The 24162-nt window shown below is 38.8% G+C and overlaps 1 protein-coding gene across 1 annotated transcript in view; it reads left to right on the top strand.

Moving 5' to 3' along the window:
* Nucleotides 1-18008, top strand: part of LOC103255111 (DNA repair-scaffolding protein-like) — a gene marked incomplete at its 3' end in the record, with an annotated part of 33289 nt that extends 15281 nt beyond the window's left edge. Inside the window, exons 2-5 of the mRNA XM_008053081.2 lie at nt 2372-2527; nt 6995-7061; nt 12808-12901; nt 17843-18008. Of these exons, the coding sequence (XP_008051272.2) occupies nt 2372-2527; nt 6995-7061; nt 12808-12901; nt 17843-18008 (483 nt within the window). The remainder of the gene's footprint in view (nt 1-2371; nt 2528-6994; nt 7062-12807; nt 12902-17842) is intronic.
* Between the last annotated feature and the right edge of the window lie 6154 nt (nt 18009-24162).

Genomic DNA, 24162 nt, shown 5'->3' on the forward strand with positions numbered 1-24162 from the left:
CGCGGGCTCAGGCAATCCACTCACCTCAGCCAACCAAAGGCGCGGGATTACAGGCTGAGCTACAGAGCCGGCTGGGTCATTCTTTTTATAAGGACACTAATTGAATCATGGCGGGTTGGGCCTCATGTCCTAGTTAGCTTCCAAAGGCTTCATCTGTTAATAACATCACTGTGGAGATTAGGACTTCGACATAAGAATCTTGGAAGACAGCAACATGCAGACCATAGCACTAGTTAAAGAAGTTTTAATGGTGTATTTTAACTTTAATTTATAGTTATTATTGCTTAAACTATAATGGTATTGTTGAGGAAACATATTTCTGATTAGGTAATCAAGTTATAATAGTTGATTTGTAATTTAATATGCCACACAAACCTAAAATTTTTATTAAAATGCAAATTAAAAATGCTATGAAATATATGTATGTCTGTTGTAGGAATGTATTTTTAAAAACAAAAAAAGAAAGATATCTCAAATAAGCCAATGTTATTGATGCTAGATATAAACTCCTTGGCTTACATTCTTCTTTCTTTATTTCTGGAATGCTTCTGGAATTTTAGTATTTGTTTTATTGCACTGGTTTTCTTCTTTAGGAATTCCTGTTATCTGTATATTGGATTTCTGCAGACTGATCCAGTCTCTAGTTCTCGTGAATCTTTTTTTCTCTTTCTTCATTGGAGGCGTGAGGGCGAAACTTTAAAATTTTCTCCTTTTAACCTGCTATTTCTCTCTCTCTTTTTTTTTTTTTTTTTTTTGAGTTGGAGTCTCACTCTGTTACCCAGACTGAAGTGCAGTGGCTGCTCCTGGCCACCGCAGCCTCGACCTGCTGGGCTCCGGCGATCCTTCCGCCTCAGCCTTCCAAGTAGCCGAAATTACAGGCATGTGCTACCACGCCGGGCTGAGTTTTTGATTTATTGTAGAGATAAGGTCTCACTGCCCAGGCGGGTCTCGAACCCTTGGGCTCAGGCAATTCACTTACCTCAGCCTCCCAAAGGCGCGGGATTACAGGCTGAGCCACCAAGCCCGGCTGCTGTTTCTCTGAAGATATTTTCTATGATACCTGTTTGTTCTTGGATTCCCTCTATTTTTGTTATTTTTTTCCCCAGGTGATTTTTAAATTTTATTGTGCTACTTTCTTCAATTTTGTCACCTCTTTTCTGAGTTTTTCTTACTCTGCATGTTTTGTCTTATTTTGAAATAGTAGTTTACTGTTTTATCTCTTCTTTGTGTCTTTGGTGCACTTTCTTTGTATGTTGGGGTGTCATCTTGCTCCTTATTTTTTTCCTCTAATAAAAACTGTATGGGATTTGGCTTGGATACTTTTCTGTTGTTTATTTTTCGGAAAATGTTAGAAGTTTGCTAGAAGTTTTTCTGAAACGTTGGAAGGAGTCAGGATTCAGGATAGCTTTTCTATCTGGTGTTGTTTTCATGTAGTTTGTAAAAATATGGTCACTTGCTTGTTATATAGGTACTTCCTGGCTTTGCTCCATCTGGACCTTTTTGTTTGTTTGTTTGTTTCTGCTACCCCTGTGCTACTGTGAATTTCATTCCCAGTACTTTCTTAATGTGGAACCCTGTCCTTGAAGAGAGTCCTGGATGACCAGTTTCAGGTGTCCCAGGCAGCTTCTATCTCTTCACGTCCTCTTAGGGTGGAGCCCTTGCCCACATCCAGTTTCAGGTGTTGCTCTCAGGTGGATTATTACCTGCACTCCTTCCTTGTAAGCCCTGGTGCCTAGGTTCTCAGGTCCTCCTTGCTTGCCTTGCTTCCCTCAGCTTCTTTCCTCTCATGTACTGATACCACATAGGACTTTGGAGGGCTCATGGCTTATACTCACCCGCTTGTATTTTAGAGTTTGTTGAATAGTTGTAAGTGTTGTCTATGCGTTTATGGTTTTGCTGTGTAGTTGCTTTTTTTTTTTTGAGTTGGAGTCTCACTCGGTCACCCAGACTGGAGTGCAGTGGCCGCTCCTGGCCACCGCAGCCTCGCCTGCTGGGCTCTGGCGATCCTTCCGCCTCAGCCCTCCGAGTAGCTGGAATTACAGGCATGCGCTACCATGCCCGGCTGATTTTTTGATTTATTGTAGAGATGAGGTCTCGCTGCCCAGGTGGGTCTCGAACCCGCGGGCTCAGGCAATTCACTCACCTCAGCCTCCCAAAGACGCGGGATTACAGGCTGAGCCACCGAGCCCGGCTGTAGTTGCTTTTTATGTGTTGATTTAGATACCTTCAAAAACTATTACTTTAGTGCTGCTACTCCTCGGTTTCCAAATTGTTAATTTTCAACTTAATGTATATTTAATAAAGTTAATCAGCTTAACAATAGCAACCCACAACCATGTTTTTGTTTTTCTTTTAAAAATCATCTCCACAGAGAAAAAGGAATTGGGATATAGAGTTCCCGTCCTTTCCAGGAGAAAGGCCACAGCCGGTCAGAAGAGCAGGTCTCAGGACAGCAGGGACAGCCACCTCCCTCTCTGAAGCATGGCTCCGGTGTGGAGAAGGATTTCAGGACACTTCTGGGACTCTGGTAAAGTAATTGTAAAATTGTTTACTTGAATGCTGAAGAGTAAATCCTATGTGTTTGGACTATTGTATTTCTTTAGCATTCCCTTCCTTTTTCATTCAGGACACTGTAATTTGTGTGTTGCTTTTTTTTCCTCATTCCTTGAATTCTTTTAATAATTGTGGTAAATTAGTATCCATATCTTTATGCCATGCAGAACATCTCTATTTGCTTATAAATGAAAGATATATACTAAGAAGACTCTCAGAAGATAAAACCATTGAGCATACTCTTCACAAGAAGTATATTTATACAATGTTTATACAGGTTATTATAGGTTTATTTATAGGTTTGTTTCTAGACCACTACAATAAATTGAATATCACAAAAGGAGTCACATGAATATTTTGATTTCCCCGTGCATATAAAAATTATGTTATTAGCATTATGTCTTAAAAAAAAGCATGTCCCTCAATTTGACGTTGATTCCTTTTGACTGATCAGGGTGGTGGTTGCTGAAGGTTGGGGTGGCTGTGGCAAATTCTTAGTATAAGGCAACAGTGAAGTTTGTCACATAAATTGACTATGCCTTTCATAAAAGATTTCTCTATTGCTTGTGGTGCTGTTTGATAGCATTTTATCTACAGTAGAACTTTCAAAACTGGAGTCAGTCTTCTAAATCCTGCCACTGCTTTATCGACTAAGTTTACATATTATTCTAAGTCCTTCATTGTCGTTTCAGCAGTGTTCACAGCATCTTCACCAGGAGTAGATTCCATCTAAAGAAACCACTTTCTTGCTTATCCGTTAGAAGCAATTCCTCATCTGTTCAAGTTTTATCATGAGATTATGGCAGTTCAGTTATGCCTTCAGGTTACATTTCTGTTATATAGTTCTTTTGCTGTTTCCACCACATCTGCAGTTACTTCCTATACTCAAGTCTTAAAACCTCTCAAAGTCATCCATAAGGGTTGGAATCAACTTCTTCCACATTCTTGTTATTGTTAATATTTTGACCTCTTCCCATGAATCACAAATGTTCTTAGTGACATCTAGAATGGTGAATCCTTTCCATGAGGTTTCAATTTACTTTGCCAGATCCATAACAGAAATCCTTCTCTATGGTGCTATAGCCGTATGAAAAACATTTCTTAAATAATAAGGCTTGAAAGTCAAAACCACTCCAATGGGCTGCAGAATGGATACTGTGTTAGCAGGCATGAAAACAACACTAATCTTGTACATCTCCATCAGAGCTCTTACGTGATTAGGTGCGTTGTCAGTGAAAAGTAATAATTGTGAAAGGAATCTTTTTTCCGAGCAGCAGGTCTCAAGAATGGGCCCAAATGGGCTCAAAGTATTCAGTAAACCATGCTGTAAATACATGTGCTGTCTTTTGGGTTTTGCTGTTTTATTTATAGAGCACAGGCAGAGGAAATTCACATAAGTTTTAATGGCCCTACAATTTTTGAAATAATAAATGAACAATAGCTGGGCTTGGTGGCTCAACCTGTAATCCCACGCTTTGGGAGGCTAAGGTGAGTGAATTGCCTGAGTCCGCGGGTTCGAGACCCACTTGGGCAACTTGGCGAGACCTCATCTCTACAATAAATAAAAAAATTAGCTGGATGTGGTAGCGCATGCCTGTAGTTCAAGCTACTTGGAAGGCTGAGGCAGAAGGATCGCCGGAGTCCAGGAGGTCGAGACTGCGGTGGCCGGGAGCGTGCCACTGTACTCCAGTATGGGCGACAGACTTAGACTCCAACTCAAATAAATAAATAAATAGATAAATGAACAATAACTTTAACTTGGCTGGGCTCGGTAGCTCAGTCTTTAATCCTAGTACTTTAGGAGGTTAAGATGAGTAGATTGCCTGAGCTCGTGGGTCAAGGCCAGTCCGGGCAACTTGGCGAGACCTTGTCTCTACAGTAAATCAAAAATGAGCTGGGTGTGACAGCGTGTGCCTGTAGTTTCAGCTATTTGGAAGGTCTGAGGCAGAAGGATCACTGGAGCCCAGCAGGTCGATGCTGGGGTGGTTGTGAGTGTGCTGCTGCATTCCAGCCTGGGCGACAGAGTGAGACTCCAACTCGAAAAAACAAAAAAATCTTTAACTTAATGTCATCAACTGCATTAGCCCCTAACAAGAGAGTCAGCCTGTCCTATAAAGCTTTGAAGCCAGGCATTGACTTCTCTCTGGCTGTCAAAGTCCTAGATGGCGTCTTCTTCTAATGGAAGTCTGTTGTTTTGTCTGCATTGAAAATCTGTTGCTTAGGGTTGCCACCTTCATCAGTGATCTTTGCTAGATCTTCTGGTTACTTTGCTGTAGTTTCTACATCAGCACTTGCTGCTTCACCTTGCATTTTTCATGTTATGGAGACAGCCTCTTTCCTTAACCCTCATGGACAACCTTCTGCTAGCTACAGACTTCTCTTTTGCAGCTTCCTCAGCCTTTATAGGACTAAAGAGAGTTAGTGCCTTGCCCTGGGTTCACCTTTGGCTTAAGGGAATGCTGTGTCTGGTTTCATCTTCTGTCCTGACTGATCAAACTTTATCTGTGTCAGCACTAAGTCTATTTTACTTATCATTGGTGTATTTATTGTAGTGGTATTTTTAATTTCCCTCAAGAACTTTTCCTTTGCATTCACAAGTTGGTCAACTGTTTGGTTTGGTGCAAAAGGATTAACTTGCAGACTTTGTTGGCTTTTGATATACATCCTTTACTAAACTTCATCATTTCTAGCTTTTGATTTAAGGTGAGAGACATGAAACTCTTCCTTTCGCTTGAAGGCTTAGAGGCAGCTGTATAGACTAAGTTTAATATTGTGTTTCAGGGAATAGGGAGGCTTGAGGAGAGGGAGATTGATAGGGAAACACCTGGTCAGAAGAGCAGCCAAAACACACACATTTATCAATTTTGCTGTTTTATATTGATGTGGTTTGTGATGCCCTAAATCAGTTCCAGTCAAAGATCACAGGTCACCATGACAGATATATACTGATAATGGTAGAATTTTATATATTTGGAGAATTACCAAAATATGACACAAATACATGACATGAGCACATGCTGTTGGTAAAATGGCACCTGTAGACTTGCTTGACTTGGGCTTGCCACAGACCTTCAATGTGTAAAAAAAATGCATTATCTGTGACACATAATAAAGTGAAGCACACTAACACAAGGTAAACCTGTATACTCAGTATTTTTTGGCAACAAGATATTCTGGTTAATTTTTATATATGAAGTAATAATGATAAAGAGGAATAGAGGACTGTTAGGATAAACTAAAGATAATTTGGGTACAGGTAGTAATGAACTTATAGGTGGTCAGAAATGTATATGTGAACAGTTGTTAAAATTGGATGGCAGTATGTAACGTTTGATCAGTCGGATCTCTGTTTAGATTCTGGAAAGGTATGAAGAGGGACCCCAAATCCCCCGGAATTTATTTATAAAAAATTGTGTATTCTTTCATTTTAAAATTTAGTCACCTCCAAAGTATTCCCTGTTTGATGCAATACACCTATCTAGATGCTTTTTCCACTGCCCAAACTAGTTTTTGAACTTTTAAATTTTGATGTCTTTTAGTGCTTCTGCTATTTTTTGTTTCACCTCTTCCACATGGGCAAAACATTTTCCTTTGAGGACTTTTTTTTATATGAGGAAACAAAAAACGTCACTGGGGCAAGATTGGGTGAATAAGGAGGATGGGGCATGGGGATCAGGCCATTTTTGGTCAAAACTGCTGAACAGGCTGGGCACAGTAGCTCAAGTCTGTAATCCCAGTACTTTGGAGGCCAAGGTGAGGGGATTGCCTGAGCTCATGGGTTCTAGAACAGCCTGGGCAACTTGGCGAAACCTCATCTCTACAATAAATAAAAAAATTAGCCAGGTGTGATAGTGCACGCCTGTAGTTCTGGCTACTTGGAAGGCTGAGGCGGAAGGATTGCCAGAGGCCAACAGGTCGACGCTGGGGTAGCCGTGAGGTGCCATTGCACTCCAGCCTGGGCGATGGAGTAAAATGGAGTGAGACTCCAACTAAAAACAAAAAATAAAAGCTGCTGAACACTGAGCACAGTGTAGGCAGGTGTACTCATAAATCACTCATCATAAATGGGCAAACATGTTGGAAGAATCTCAAAAAACCAAAATTCACTGAAGCCAGGTGCAGCCTCTCACAACAACGCTAGCTTGTAAACTGATGCTGATGGGTTCCTAGCACACTGACCTAGTAAGGAAAGCCTGCACCACAAGGACCCGCCTTCCAAAATATAATTCTGGATCTTTTTGATCCCCTCTAGTGTAATACATTTACAAGTAAGGAGCGTGTGCTTTGGGAAAACTGAAATTGGTGAATATAAGTAAAGGAAATCAGAGGGGAATATGTGAAGGATGGTGTAGTTTCAGATTTTTTAATATTTTACAGTAATAATGTTGGTTTTTAGCATTTGTCACATAAATAAATTGCTTTATTATTATTTTGCCTGCAGTCATCAACAGCTGAAATGAAGACTGTTACAGAAAAGCACCTTGAATTATCTCCCAGGCCCAAGAAAGGTAATGTTATTTGGTTGATTTCTTGACAAAGTATAAGGCTAATATCCTTCTGTGATTCTTTTCTTTTTTTAAAGTTACTTACATAGTTTAGTGTAACATAGCAGCCCCAAAATTTGAGAGAGCTTGCACTTAAGATTTTCTGTATATTCCAAAGAAATAACCTGGAGGTCCGGTAGGTTTATTAAACTTACAAGAAGGCACTGATGGCAGCTGGTTGGTGAGGAATCTGTGCCTTGGGACAATATTGCAGACAGTTTTATAGTCAAGCAAACTAATTATTCAAATTCCTATACAGTGTTTGCAATCACATTGATTAAGAGTGCCAACTACATTATCTTTAGGTTGCTTGGTTACCCGCATGCTATGAGGAGTCACCTTCATCCCATGACTTACTATTGGGAATATGTGTGTACCCTGCAAAGACTAGCCTTGGCCAGAGTCTGCTCCCTAGGGGAGGAACAGAAGGAAGCCACATATGGGGGAGAAAGTTTATGTCTGGACGTTTGGGTAGACAGTACATTTATGGTTAAAAAACATCAAAACAATATAAAATGGCATTTTTGAGGGTTCTCATCTGTTTTGATACTCTTTTATCTGTTACCATCTATCCCATTTCTCCTGCCCCCTACTGGTCATTATTAGCATTTTTGCGTGTCCTTTCTGGGTTCATTTTTTATTATTTTTTTATTTTTTATTTTTCTGAGTTGGAGTCTTACTCTGTCACCCAGACTGGAGTGCAGTGGCACGTTCCCAGCCACCGCAGCCTCAACCTACTGGGCTCCGGCGATCCTTCCGCCTCAGCCTTCCAGGTAGCTGGAATTACAGGCGTGCACTACCATGCCCGGCTAATTTTTGATTTATTGTAGAGATGAGGTCTTGCCAAGTTGCCCAGGTGGGTCTCAGACAGTCCACTCATCTCAGCCTCCCAAAGTGCTGGGATTACAGGCTGAGCCACCAAGCCTGGCTTGGGTTCATTTTTTAATCACTGAGCTCAGTAGGTTCGCTTATACTCATAGCTCCAGGGTTTCTGCTTTTTTTTTTTTTCTTTTTAAAAATTGATTTAGGAAATAAACATGACCTATGCTGTAAGAACTTACTCTACATGAGGCTATGATGTTCTTTCTTGATTAATTAGGGAAAGCTTTCAAGTTGTAAGTAGTAGGGAATTCTGTTCAAAAAAAGATGGTGTTAATTTTATCTCCTGCAGCAAAACATTCAGGAATGCAGTGACTATTCTGAGTTTTGCAGCCGTAGTGTGAGGTTGGTTCTGATGATCAGAAGACATTTGCTGAATTCTCCAGGCCAAATTCTTGGGAAGAGTCTACGTACTGAATATTTTTACCAAGAGAGCTTTGGGGTTTGGGAAGGATTGCCCTCTTTAGTACCTCTCCCTTGGCCAGAACCTGTTATACAGGGTCACTTCCATTAAAGAGGGGGTGAGTATCACGTAGTCCGCTGGCTCTGCTCCCACAGGCTGTCAGGCCTCTTGTGGGTGGGAGGGAAGAATGGGACCTTGTGACCTCAGGGATCTTGCTGTTTCCTAATTATGTAATCTTAGGAAAAATTGATAGCAGCAATTGCTGTTATGTCTGATGACAGAAAGAGCTGTGTGAGAGTCTGCTCAGAGTTCTGCAGAATGAAATAACTTTCTGTGACTAAGAGACTAAACATTCTAAGCCCTATTATTATCTTACTAACATTTAAGGGGGTTCTTTTCTATGCAAATTAAAAATAAAATTTCCCAAAATATTACTTTAAAACTCATAAAATGCCGTAATTATAAAACCAAGTTGCACACATCTTTTTGTAATACCATAATCTTCTGATGGAACGGCAGCATTTTACTTTCCTTCTTATTAGTGCCAAATGCTGTGCTATTCAAAGATCAGTTTAATTCTGATTTCTAAGGCTTCATAAATATATGCAGAAAACAATATTTTTTTTTAAAAACAGATTTGGTTTATATCTTATTTTGGAGATTTTAAGTAAGTGTGGTAAGTGCAATAAATTCAACTTTGAGAGAAAGAAATATTAAATAAGTTGCTACCTTGTATTTATTTACAAAATGATCTTTTGGGATGATTTTCCCATGGTAGTGCATATTTCATCCACTCTGCTATAGTTGTTAACTCTCTAGAATGATCAATATATTCTGAAAGACTGAAAACACTGTATCAATGTATAGTTACTTTATTTATAGCATATGCAGCTTAAGGCAAGAACGTATTGTTATTTATTTATTTATTTTTGAGACAGGATTTCACTGTGTTGCCCAGGCTGGAGTGCAGTGGCATGGTTATAGTTCACTGCAGCCTCAAACTCCTGAGCTCAAGCAGTTTTCCTGCCTCAGTGTCCTGAGTAGCTTGGAGTACAGACCCATGCCTCCACACCCAGCAAATTTTTATATTTTTTGTAGAGGTGAGATCTTGTTATGTTGCTCCATCTGGTCTTGAACTTCTGGACTCAAGTGATCCTCCCGCCTCATCTTCCCAAAGGGTTGAGATTACAGGGCTGAACCACCATGCCCGGCCTTGTTAATAATTTAATAAAAGCTTGCTATTTGTAACAGAGAGTGGTGGAAAGAAGGGGCTCCAGACATTTCTTAGAACTGGTTCATTTCTAAGGCAGTAGCTTCTAAAGTATGAATTTAAGACAGCCTATTAACAAAAATTCCAAAATAAAAATTCGATACCACATTCAGAATGAAGAAATAATACCTTTTTTTTTTTTTTTTTTTTGTAGACACAGGAACTCACTATGTTGCCAGGCTGGTCTTGAACTCCTGACCTCAAGCTGTCCTTCTGTCTTAGCCTCTTTTTTTTTTTTTGTAATGAGCTGGAATCTCAGTCTGTCGTTCAGGCTGGAGTGCTCATGGCCACCACAGCCTCAACCTGCTGGGCTCAGGTGATCCTTCCACCTCAATCTTCCAGGTAGCTGGAACTACAGGTGTGTACCACCATGCCTGACTAATTTTTTGTTTCATTGTAGAGACAAGGTCTCACCGTGTTGTTCAGGCTGGTCTCAAGCCCCTGAGCTTAGGCAATCCTCTCATCTTCACCTCCCAAAGTGCTGGTATTACAGGCTTAAAGCCTGGCCGGAAATAATACTGTTTTAAATTTGATTTTTTTGGAATATTTTGTACCCTACTACCTGTATTGGCATTTCTTATTATTGGTAGCAGTTTTTCAGTTGGTTTCTTAAATTTTTCATGTGTTCTTTTTATAATTTGCCAACAGTGATAACTTGTTTTTTTACTTATTTATTTCAGTTGCATACTAATGAAAGAGATTGATAATGTCTTTTTCAAGCAAGTGCACAGCTTAGTTTTATTAACTACTTAAATAAATATGAATTCTTAGGTTATTCTGAATTACTTATTTTTTTAATAATTTGAAGGATGGGGCATTTCAGAAATTCTGAATGTTTATGTACAAAGTAAGTGTTCCGTAAATGTTGATTATTTCATGTAAATTGTACCTTGTAAGCGCTGTTTTTTCAGATATCATCTTGTCAGTGAACCGTTTCTTGATCAACAAAAAGTAGAATATTTCATTTTATGCCACCATTATGTCACTACATACCTCTAGTATAATATTTAACTTTTCTTTTCATGATTAGTGTTTCCTTTCAGACCTTGCATTTCTTATGGACAGAAGTTTTCTTTGTTTCCTTATGGTTTAGAGGGGTTCCATAAATATGTATTGAGTGAAGCCATTTAATTTCGAAGCCTAAATTTACTCTTCTGTAAAATATGAATTGTAAATATCTGATCTCTTAATCTCAGTATATTTAAAAGTGCTTTAAATTTTTTCAAATATACCATTAATATAGATGCATATTCAGGGTGCGGTGGCTCAGGCCTATAATCCTAGCACTTTGGGAGGCTGAGAAAAGAGGATTGCCTGAGCCCACGGGTTCAAGACCAGCCTGGGCAACTTGACGAGACCTTGTCTCTACAAACAAATAAAAAATTAGCTGGGCGTGGTAGTGTGCACCTGTAGTTCCAGCTACTGGGAAGGTTGAGGCAAAAGGGTTGCCTGAGCCTAGCAGGTCGAGGCTGCAGTGGCCGTGAGTGTACCACTGCACTTCAGCCTGGGCGACAGAGTAAGACTCCAACTCAAAAAAAAATAAAAATAAAAAGAAATACATAAATAAATAAGTAAAGAGAGATGTATATATCTAGTTTTAGCATTATAGTTATAATCATGAATATAAGCGAAACAGTTCATTTTTATTATGTATTCCTTTTCTGATCACTGTTAGAGCAGTTTGCTGTAGACTTCTGGTCCTGCCAAGATGAAGTAACCCCATTTCTTATAGGTCTTCTGCCTAGCAAGATGGCTACAATAGTAAATAACAACAAACTTCAAAGGCTGGTGATGTTGTGGAGAGCCTGGGCCACCAGTAATGTGCCAGAACTGTAAAACGGCACACGCTCTGGAAAGCAGTTTCGCAGCTTTAGCTGATCAGACTGAGCATGCAGTGGCCATACAACCCAGCAGTTTCATCCCTAGGCATTTATCCCAGAAAGGGAAAATTAAATCCGCATAAAATTCTGCACATGGATATTCCTAAGCAGCTTTATTTATAATAGACCCAAACTAGAAACAATACGCTAGTCTTTCAGTGTGTAATTGATTAAACAAACTATAATATATTCATACCATAGATACTATTCAGTAAAATAAAGTAATTATTGATACATATAACAACTTGGATAAATGTCCAGGAAATTATTCTGAGTAAAAAAGACAGTTCTTTTTTACTCAGAATAGGTTACATAGTACACAGGTTACATAGTACAGTTCCATTGATAGGACAATTGTGAAATGACAATTGTGAAATGACAATTGTGAAATGACAAAATTATAGGAATGCGAAACAGATGAGTGGTTGCCAGGGGTCAGGGATTGGTGTGGGGCAGGGAGGGGGTTGGGGGATGGTGCGACTGTAAAAGTATAAGACATGGTATCCTGTGGTGATAGAATTGTTGTGTAGAATTGTTGTGTATCTTGACTAGATCAATGTCAGTATCCTGGTTGTGATGTTGTACTACAGTTTTGCAGGATATTACCATTGGAGGAAGTGGGTGAAGGATACAAGGACTTTCTGTATTATTTCTTACAACTATGTGAATCTGCCATAATCTCAAAATAAAAAGTTTAATAAAATACAAAGTTTGCTGTTAAATGTTTTTTTTTATAATCAATATTTTTTATTATGATATTGTGGGGTACAGTTAAGGGTTAGGTATACAAATATGCTTCGTTCAGGTACCCTTGTTGATAAGAGGTGTCTCCCCTAAATATTTTTAATTACCCTGCTCCCTCCAGAGCTCTTAGTGTGGCAAAGGAAGCACACAGAAACTTCCTGTTATTTGTAAATTTTGGTTTTGTGTTTTACCTTGTGTGTTGTGTGTTTGTTTTCAGTTTCATAAAATATTCTAGGAGGTTATGGCTCTGTAGCTATTATGTGAAGTTTTATTTTTCTGTTTTTCTTTTGTTCTCCAGTCATTTTCCTTGTTTTGTATACCTTATATCAACAAATTTTGTTTCTTTTTCTAACTTGACTTTTTATTGAGGTTGTACATAGAACTTTAGGCAGGAAGATTTGACATAAGGCATTGCTTTCACCATCATCAGCATTTTGTGTATTCGTGACTTTGGCAAAGTAGCATGTATATAAAATATTACTCTGATAAATACCCCTGTTGATCACATTTATATGCTTTCTTTTTCTTTTACAGAATCGACCACATCTAAGAATACCAGTGGACTTACATGGAGTTCCAGTGAAAGTGATTTGTCAGATGAAGATAACACACTTACTAAATCACAGAGCGATAATAGACATGTATCTAGAATAGACAGATTTTGTAATAGGAACATATTATGTCCAGAAGATGGGACCAGTGAAGGTAAATTGATAATTTTGTAAGAAATCCAGTTTGCATTCATTTTTAGTATTAGTCATTATTTATTATTTTGCTGAGTTCTAGCCTTAATGCTGAGTCCTTTAGAAACATTTTTTATTTTATATGTTTTACAACAACTCTAAGAAATAGGTATTACTGATATTATTTTTTCTTTTTTCCTTCCCCCCCCCCCCCCCCCCCAGAGACAAAGTTTTGTTAGGCTCAGGTGATCCTCCTGTCTCATCTTCCCGAGTAGCTTACTTGTATTGAATTATTTGGGATTTTGTTTTTAATCTCTCAGACTCCAAAGCCAGGTCTTTCAACTCCTACGTAATACTATATCCATATTGCCTCCTTGCTAACCTATCATTGAGAGGTAAATACTGTGACTACTATTGTGTAGTAGAGTTATAACTTACTAACAAGTTTCTGTTTGGATGGCATTTTATATTTTCATATTTACATGTTTTACACAGTTTAATACAGTTTCTCATCCTTGGCGCTATTGACGACTGGGGCCAGATAATTCTTTGTCATAGAGAGGAAGCATGTGCCTGTGTATTACAGAGTGTTTTGCAGCATCCCTGGCTTCTACCTGCTGGATCATAGTAGTGCCCCCATCTCAGTTGTGACAGCCAAAAGTGTCTCCAGATGTTGTCAGGAGTCCCTTCAAGGACAAGGTCACCCCCAGTTCATCACTGCAAACCTAAAATTATGGAAATCGTACTGCTTCACAAATTTTAAAATGTGTACCTTATCCTAGAGTATTTAAGAGTCTTAATTCTTTCAGTATTGGCTTGTGACTTTTTTTTTTTTTTGAGTTGAAGTCTCACTCTGTCGCCCAGACTGGAGTGCAGTGGCATGCTCCCAGCCACTGTAGCCTCGGCCTGCCTCTGGTGGTCCTTCTGCCTCAGCCTTCCAAGTAGCCAGAATTACAGGCGCGCGCTACCACGCCCGTCTCACCAAGTGGCCCAGGTGGGTCTCGAACCCACGGGCTCAGACAGTCCACTCATCTCGGCCTCCCAAAGTGCTGGGATTACAGGCTGAGCTACCGAGCCTGGCTGGCTTGTGACTTTAACTCCGACAGTTTGTATTGGTCAAGGTTAGATTTGTACCGGAAACCTCCCTGGAGGGTGATTAATTCTTTTGGCCACTTCCTGTGTCATTTTGGTAACTACCATGGGCATTTTAGTAGTCACCAGGTGAAGTGGTATTTTAAGATTATACATAAGCTGATTGCACTTGTATTATTAATTCAGCTATATTAAGTGAAATTTATTGTTATGTAATTCTTGGTTTGTCTTCATACAGAATACAGTTTCAGTATTAAAAACTGGTGGGGGGAGGGCTCAAATAACATTAATAAGGGTACTGGGCCCCAAACCAGGTGAAGTGAGGACCAATGGGCGGCCCAGACTTTACCTATACGGCGACCACTTTGTACCTGGCCCTGAATTGTAGCCTACACCTTTAAAATAAATAATAAATAAATAAGATAAAAATATTAAAAGCGGTATGCTTTTCATGTGTGATTAGTAAGATTTGTTAATTATATATAAAAAAACTGGTATTAAACAAATAAAAACTGTCCTCTTCTCTTTAAAGAGATATTCAGTAGTTTCCAAAGCTGCTTAAGAAAGGAAAGATGCATTGGGCTGATTCCTTTAAAATGAATGAAAAAATTGTTGATTCTCTTAAAAAGTTGAGCATTAAATAGTAAGTAAATTATTTCCTGGGGTATATGTAGTCTTGTGTGCACATGCTAGTTTATCGTTCTTTTCTTTCTTCTCTGCTTCTCTCTTCTCCCCTCCACACTTCTTCCTTCCTTTTACCTTTACTGGATAACAGCCATTACCATTTATCAAGTTTTTGTTTTGTCTCAGACACTTGACTGGATACCATATGTGTTAGATTCTTTGATATCTATTATATCCTGTGAACTTAAGAAGTAGTCTCATTTTACAGGAAAATATTGGGACTTACAGAAGTCAAATCACTTTCCGAGAGTCACATAATTAAGTGTGGCAGGTGGTAATTAGAGCCAGGATTATCTAGCTTTAGTGTTTTGTGCTTCAACACTGTACTGGGGGTTAGCCTAGCTTCATACCAGAATTACCTGGTGAGGTTTAAAGACAATATTCCTAGACTTTCTTGTAGCCCTGTTGGGTTAGATTCCACCCAGAATTAGAGTGAGAAGGATGAGCCCTGAGTTAAACCTGTCAAAATATTTTTCTCTTAAACATTTTTTTCTTTTCTACTTGGTTTTTATAAACTTTGGGAAGTTGCTTAACTTATTGGAGACCCGATTGCCTTATCTGTAAAGTACAAATTTTAGTCTAATAGTAGTTGTCTTCCAACTTCATAAAATTATCGTGACCTGGCTGGGCTCGGTGGCTCAGCCTGTAATCCCAGCACTTAGGGAGGTGGAGGTGAGTGGATTGCCTGAGCACACAGGTTCGAGACCAGCCCAGGCAACTTGGCCAGACCTCGTCTCTACAATAAATGAAAAATTAGCCAGATGTAGTAGCATGCGCCTGTAGTTCTAGCTACTTGAAAGGCTGAGGTAGAAGGATCACCGGAGCCCAGCAGGTTGATGCTTGGGTGTCCATGAGCGTGCCACTGCACTCTAGCCTGGGTGATGGCGTGAGACTCTAAACAACAACAACAAAAAAACTATTGTGACCTAATTAAAACCCCAGTTATATTTTCTTATAACAGTTACTACATTGCAGTATGTTATTCATCTGTGGGCTGCTCCAGGGTGGGAATGGTGCTGTTTTCTCTCTCGTATTTATTTTGTATTGCGAGTATCTAGAATGGTGTGATGGCCCCTCAGCAGGCAGGCACTTTGTTGAATGAACGAGTGCTACACAATCATGTTGTGCTGGCTCAGCTCCGAGGGCACTCCTCCGCTCCTCCTGGCTTCCCGCTGTGATGGTTCAGCAACCAGAAGCTCTCATGTGTTCCCTGCCTGGCTGCCCTGGCTGAATGCGATGTTAGATATGGGAAGAAGTTGCCATTATGCATCTGCTTCTCTCAGGGGTGGTCTGACCTCCATTTTGTGGTAATTGTTATAGTGAACTTCCACAGTATCTTCTGGAGCAACAATATCACACTAAGGAATACTTGCTTTGTTGTTGTTTACTTTATCCCATGCTTCTAATATTAGTTTTAAATTTATTCTCTTTACATTCTCTTCAGGTATGAGAGCTAGCATTTTTATTTTTATTATTCACTTTACTGTGAGATTGTTGTTTACAGTCCTCTGAAATAGGACCAGTATTTTATCACCTTTCTGAAGTAGTTCTTAAGGAGTTTTGTTATTGTAGAAAGGTTTATGTTATATACTATACTTCAGAGACTGTTTTATCTTTAATAGCTACTTTTACTTGTTTAAACATAAAAGACTAGAATCAGTACCTTTGGTTATTTAATATATAAAAATAATTGAACTCTGAACATTTTCCAAAAGTGGCATCTAGATAATAATGCTTATAAAGTAAACTAAACTAAATTTACTTTAGTTGTTTCCTTACCGATAAATAAATGACAACTGTAATCCCAGCACTTTGGGAAGTAGAGGCAAGAGGATTGCCTAAATCCAAGGGTTTGAGACTAGTCTGAGCAACATGGTGAGAACTTGTCTCTACAATAAATCAAAAAATTAGCCAGACATGTTGGAACATCCCTATACTTCCAGCTATTTGAAAGGCTGAGGCAAAAGGATCGCCTGATCCCAACAGGTCAAGGCTGCAGTGGCCATGCATATGTCACTGTACTCCAGCCTGGGCAACAGTGAGACTCCAACTCAAAAAAAAAAAAAAAAAATCTATAGAAAAATTATTGGGTGAAAATGCAAAAAAAAAAAGTGTTTTCTAGTCGAACTAGAAATTGACCTTACATATGACCTCACAATCCCCCTATTGGGAATATACCCGGAGGAACTCTAATTCTACCAAAAAGATACCTACACATGCATGTTTGTTGCAGCTCTATTCACAATAGCAAAAACATGGAACCAGCCATGCTTCCCATTGAAGCTGGACTGGATAAAAAAAATGTGGTACATATACACAATGGAGTATTACGCAACCATAAGGAAAGACAAACATATGGACTTTGTAGCAACTTGGATAGATTTAGAGTCGATTATACTCAGTGATCTATCACAGAAACAAAGATCAGAGTACCATATGTTCTCATTCATAAGTGGACCTTGAACAATGATCCTAATACCATGAGAAAGAGATTGGGATTAGTGGGAAACTGCCAGGGGAGGGGGGTGGGATCGGCAGTTGAGGGAAACTGCTAGGGGAGGAAGGGACACACTTCATCAGCAAGGGTACCTGCATAATGAATACTTGTGTACCTAACCCTGAATTGTACCCCACATCTTTAAATAAAAAATAAAAATAAAAAATAAAAATAAAAAAATTATAAAGATGGAAACAAATTTTCTAATCGAAGACTACTAGTTAAATAAACTATGTTAACTATGTTAAGGAATACTATGTTGAAGAAAAGAATGAGGGTACTCCCTGCTTACTGACATAGTAAAACCTTAATTATATTAAGTGAAAAAGTCAAGGTGTGTAAGAAAGGAGGAAAAATTAACAGTATCTTTTGTATGCTTAAACATGTTGGAGGAGCTCTACAGGCATACAAAATCACTAATAAAAGTAGTTGACTTAGAATGGAGAGAGTAAGAGTTGGGAGAAATTGGATGATAAGAGTAGAAATATACTTTTTATCTTAATATATTTTTTAAAACATTCAGTAACATGGATATATTAACTACTGAGAATAAAAATAGATATAGAAAGTGAAATATTGAGATATAAAATTAAGCAAGTTAATTATATCTTTTAGATGAATTACAGTTTATTGACTGGGAAGTTGACAGTGACAAGGAAGATGCTAGTGAATATAATGAATTTGAAGATGGTGAGGGTGCTGTGGAAATCTCAGACTGTGCTTCTTGTGCAAGTAACCGTTCTTTGACAAGTGATGAGAGGCTCTTTGAACTTCCCAAGGTAAGAGTGAATTATTTGAAGACCTTTGTTTTTTAAAAATAATTTTTCTTAATCATAGCATTTTGTTGTTTTTTTTCCCCTTCCTCCTCAGGGACAACCGCTTTTGACTGTTAGTGGGTTCTTCTGTTCTTTACCTTCTGGTCTCTAAATAACATGCTTGTGCTGTGCTTCTAAACGTGGATAAATATTGAGCTTTCATCTCACCCATTCTCCACCCTCAACTATACATTGAGCTTTGTACAAATATATCAAGGTTTGACTAGATGATATTCAGCATTTACGTCATTATACATAAATACTACTACTACTACTACTACTACTACTAATAACCAGGGCAAATATTAATTATCATTTTTTCCCCACAACTTTTTGTTTTCCCTGGACTTAATAATTATTTTGATTTTTGTTTACCTAGTTTTACTTACCGTTAATAAAATAATATTTCACCGTTGTCTAGCTCTCTTGTTAAAATTTTCAGATATAGCAGGCATTCTATCAGTTTCATTTTGCTTCTGTTTTTTGAGTCAGCATCTCATTCTGTCATGCAGGCTGAGTGCAATGGCATAAACATGGCTCACTACAGACTCAAACTCCTGGACTGAAAAGATCTTCTGCTTCAGCCTCATGAGTAGCTGAGATAACTCTTACTCTCCCCATTCTAGGTCAACTACTTTTATTAGTAATTTTTGTATACCTGTAGAGCTCCTTCAACATGTTTAAGCATACAAAAGATACCACTATGCCTGGCTAATTTTATTTTGATTTTTTGTAAAGACGAGGTCACACTCTGTGGCTTAGACTGATTTCGAATTCCTGGGCTCAAGCTCGAATACCTTGGCCTCCCAAAAGTGATGGAATTATAGGTGTGAACCACCACACCCAGCCTTTAGTTTCATTTTCTTGGAGAAGTTCTTCCCACAGCTACTTAGCTGCTCCAGTTTGAGCTCAATGTCTTCTCTGCTTTGTGGACATTGTCACCCTGGATCTCACTTTGCTCTCATTCTTCTGCTTGGAGATCCCTTATCCTGGATTTCGTGTTTTGCTCTTTTTTGATTTTTACCCTTGTTCTAGTAGCTTCCTGGGAAGTGATCACTGGAAGTAATTTTTTGAGACTTGGCATGTCAAAAGGTGCTTTTTATCATACTTCTTTATGTGACTGAAAATATATATATATAGAATTTTAGGTTGGGAATAATTTTCCTTCAACGTTTTGAAGGCATTCCTTCATTGTCTTAGTTCAAGTTACTGTCAGTGGCCTGAAGCGATTCTCATTGCTCTCTTAAGATCTTCTCTTTACTACTGGCTTTAAGCAATTTGGTTTTGATATGCTTTGCATGGTCAAGCTTCTTGAATCTGTGGTATTATGGGGGTACCCAAGGTCACTCCCAGATTTGGCAGTTCACTAGAAGGATACTCAGGACTTAGCCTGTAGTCATACTCATGAATATGATTTGTTACAGTGAAAGGCTACAAATCTGAATTAGCAATCTTCCATGAGTCTTTTCCCAGTGGAGTCATACAGGACTTGCTTAATTCCTTGGCAAAAAGTTGTGACATATGTAAGTGTTGTCTACAAGGGGAACTCATTAGAGATTCAGTGCCCAGGGTTTTTAATTGGGGACTGGTCACATAGGCATCCTCTGCCTAGCATATACCCAAATTTCAGACTTCCAGAAAGAAAACAGGTACCAGCATAAACCATATTGTTTGTACACTTTAGACTCAGCGAACCACCCTTATCATTTAGGGAATGATGAAAACTCTCTTGAAATCTAAGTTTCCAGAAGGTAGGTAAGAACCAGCTTTGCAAGCAGAGTTTTCTAAGGCTAGCCATCTCAGGCTGACTATATTAATTCTTTTTTCTATACATGTGAACTTATAGTTTTCATCACATGTATGAATCTTTGGGCTTTCATTTCTTCAAAATTTTTTTTCTGACTCCCCTTTGCCTTTCCCTGTGAAACTCCAATTACACGAATATTAATTAGGCTGCTTGGTGTTATACCATGCTTCATTTATGCAATATTCATTATTTTCTTCTCTTGATTTCATGTTGCACGGTTTCTGCTGCTACATCTTCATGTTTAAATACATTTTTTTCCTGTCACGTCTAATCTGATGTTAATACTATCCAGTGTATTTGACACCTTAGACATAGTATTTTTCTTTTCTAGAAGTTTGATATGAGTCTTTTTTATGTTCTTGACATGTCTCCTTAACACGATCATACTTTCTTCTATATTTTGAACATGTGGAGCATATTTATAATAGCTGTTTTTAATGGCTTTTGGGTAAATCTATCATCTGTGTCATTTCTGTCTATTTTTATAGTCATTGTCTGTTTTTATTGATTAATTTTTCTCCTCATTATGGGTTCTAATTTTCTTCTTTTTTGCATGCCTGGAAACTTAAAAACTTTTTTGAAAAATACAGTGCAGGCTAGGAGCGGTGGCTCAAACCTGTAATCCCAGCACTTTGGGAGGCCAAGGTGAAAGAATTGCTTGAGCCCAGGTTTTCAAGACCAGCTTGAGCAACTTGGTGAGACCTCATCTCTACAGTACATCAAAAAAATTAGCTGGGCATGGTTATGTGCACCTGTAGTTCCGGCTGCTTGGAAGGCTGAGGCGGAAGGATCGCCTGAGCCCAACGGGTCGACCCTGGGGTGGCTGTGAGCCTGCCACTGAACTCCAGCCTGGGTGACACAGTGATAATTGGACTCAAAAAAAAAACTGAAAAATACGATGCAGTGTTGTTTATTATACAGTCATCATTTTGTGCAGTAGTTCACTAAAGCTTATTCTTTCTAAATAAAATTTTGTACCCTTTGAATAACAAGTCTTCTTTCTGCATCCGCTCCCCTTCTCAACCGCTGGTTACCCCTATTCTACCCTGACTACGTGGATTCTACTTGTTAGATTTCTCATTAAGAGAGATCATGCACAATCTGTCTTTGTGACTGGCATGTTTGACTTAGCATAATGTCCTTGAAATTAATCTATGTTATTGCAGATGACAAAATTCTCTTCTTTGTTAAGGATGAGTAGTATTCCATTGTGTATGTATACTACATTTTCTTTATTCATTCATTGTATTATGATCATTTAGTTTGCTTCTATATCTTTTTTTTTGAGTTGGAGTCTCACTCGGTTGCCCAGACTGGAGTGCAGTGGCTGCTCCCGGCCACTGCAGCCTCGACTTGCTGGGCCCCGGCGATCCTTCCGCCTCAGACTTCCGAGTAGCCAGAATTACAGGCATGTGCTACCACACCCGGCTGATTTTTTGATTTATTGTAGAGATGAGGTCTCGCTGCCCAGGCGGGTCTTGAACCCATGGGCTCAGGCAATCCACTCACCTCAGCCTCTCAAAGGCGTGGGATTACAGGCTGAGCCACCAAGCCCGGCTTGCTTCTATATCTTAACTATTGTGTATAATGCTGCAGTGAAATGTGAATATAGATATCTCTTTGGCATACTGATTTCAATCCTTTGACCCAGAATTGGAATTGCAGATTGGGACTGCTGGGCTCAGGTGATCCTTCCGCATCAGCATTCCAAGTAGTTGGAACTACAGGCATACACTACCATGCCCGGCTAATTTTTGATTTATTGTAGAGATGAGGTCTCACCAAGTTGCCCAGGCTGGTCTTGAACCCCTGGGCTCAGGCAGTCCTCTCACCTTGGCTTCCCAAAGTGCTGGGATTACAGACTTGTAGTTGTATTTTTAGTTTTTGACAAACCTCCATACTGTTCTCCATAATGGGTATATTAATTTTTACATTTCCACTAACAGCTCCCTTTTTGCTACACCTTAATTAACACTTATCTTTTATCTTTTTGATAATAGTCATTCTAATAGGTGTAAGATATATCTCATCTACATTTCCTTGATAATTAGTGATGATGAGCATATTATTATGTACCTGTTGGCCAATTTTGTTTTTTGAGCAATATCATTTAGGTCCTTTGCCCATTTGTCAGTTTGGTTCTTTGTTTCTTTTTTGGCTATTGAGTTGTTGAATTCCTTATGCATTTTAGATATTAGCCCCTTAATAAGATGTATAGTCTGCAAACATTTTCTCCCAAACCATAGGTTGGCTCTTTATTAGTTTTTTCCTTTACTATGTAGAAGCTCTTTAGTTAGATGTAATCCCATTTATTTTTGCTTTTGTTGCCTGTATTTTTGTGGTAATATTTAATAAATCTTTGCCCACACTGAGAGTGTGGAGTACTTATCCTAAGTTTTCTTTTAGTAGTTTTACAGTTTTATGTTTGTTTTTAATCCATTTGGAGTTTATTTTTGTACATGGTATGAGATAAAGGTATAATTTCATTTTTCTGCATGTGACTAGTCTGTTTTCCCGGCACCATTTATTGAAGACTATTTTTTCTCCATTGTGTGTTTTTGGCTCCTTTGCAAAAATCAATGGACCATAAATGTGTGGATTTATTTTTGGGATCTCTATCCTGTTTCATTGGTCACTGTGTTTTTATTGCTAATACCTTGCTTATTTTGATTACAGTAGCTTTGTCATAGATTTTGAAATCAGGCAGTGTGGTGCTGCCAGCTTTATTCTTTTTTTTTTCTTTTTCAGTCAGTCTCACTCTGTTGCCTAGGCTGGAGTGCAGTGGCTCACTCATGGCCACCCCATTGTCCCCACTGGACTCGGGCGACCCTTCTGCTTCAGACTTCCAAGTAGCTGGAACTACATGCAGACGCTACCATGCCCAGCTAATTTTCTGATTTGTTGTAGAGACAAGTCTCACCAAGTTGTCCAGACTGGTCTCGAACTCCTGGGCTCAGGCAGTCCTCTTACCTTGGCCTCCCAAAGTACTGTTTTTACAGGTTTGAGCCACCGTGCCCAACCCAGCTTTATTCTTTTTGCTCAAGATTGCTTTGGCTATTGGGGTCTTTTGTGGTTCCATGTGAATTTTAGAATTTTTTTTATTTCTGTGAAAAATGATGTTGCAATTTTCATAGGGATTACATTTAATCTTGATAACTTTTTGAGTAATATGAACATTTTAACAATATTCTTCCAATACATGAACACGGGTATCTTTTTACTTATTTATGTCATCTACTGTTTTTTTTCATCATTGTTTTATAGTTTTCAGTATACAGATCTTTTACCTCCTTGGTTAAATTTACTCCTAAGGTTTTTGTTTGTTTGTTGTTTTTCGTGCTATTGGGAGTGGGATTGATTTCTTAATTTCTTTTTAAGGCAATTCACTGTTTGTTTAAAAAAACCACGATGGATTTTTATGTGTTGATTTTGTATCCTGTAACCTTATTGAATTTGTCAGTCGTAACAGTTTTTTGGTGGGATCTTTAGTGTTTTCTGTGTATAAAGAAACATTATCAACAGAGGTAGTTTAACTTCTTCCTATCCAATTCAGATATCTTTTATTTCTTCTTCTTACCTAATTGCTTTGGCCAGGACATCCAGTACTATATTGAATAAAAGTAGGAAGAGTGGGCATCCTTGTCTTCCTGATCTCAGAGGAAAAACTTAATTTTTCACCATGGCATGTGTTAACTCTGGGCTAGTCCTACATGGCTTTTATTGTGTTAAGATGCATCCCTTCTGTACCTAATTTCTTGAGTTTTTTTTTTTCCATCATGAAAGAATGTTGAGTTATTTCAAATGCTTTTCCTGCATCCATTGAGATGATCCCATGGTTTTTTCCCTTCATTCTGTTAATGGAGTATATTTCTTTTTTTTTTTTTTTTTTTTTGAGTTGGAGTCTCACTCTGTTGCCCAGACTGGAGTGCAGTGGCCGCTCCTGGCCACCGCAGCCTCGACCTTCTGGGCTCCAGCGATCCTTCCGCCTTGGCCTTCCAAGTAGCCGGAATTACAGGCATGCGCTACCACGCCCGGCTGATTTTTTGCTTTATTGTAGAGATGAGGTCTCGCTGCCCAGGTGGGTCTCGAACCCGTGGTCTCAGGCAATCCACTCACCTCAGCCTCCCAAAGGCGCGGGATTACAGGCTGAGCCACCGAGCCCAGCTAATGGGGTATATTTCACATTTATTAGTGTGCCTACGCTGAATTATCCTTGTGTCCCAGGGAAAATCCCACTTGATCAGGGTGAATAATCCCTTTAATGTGCTGTTGAATTCAATTTGTTAGTATTTTGTTAAGGACCGCTACATC

The sequence above is a fragment of the Carlito syrichta genome, unplaced genomic scaffold, assembly GCF_000164805.1.
Source record: "Carlito syrichta isolate Samal-C Ts95f unplaced genomic scaffold, Tarsius_syrichta-2.0.1 Scaffold287828, whole genome shotgun sequence".
Lineage (NCBI taxonomy): Eukaryota > Metazoa > Chordata > Mammalia > Primates > Tarsiidae > Carlito > Carlito syrichta.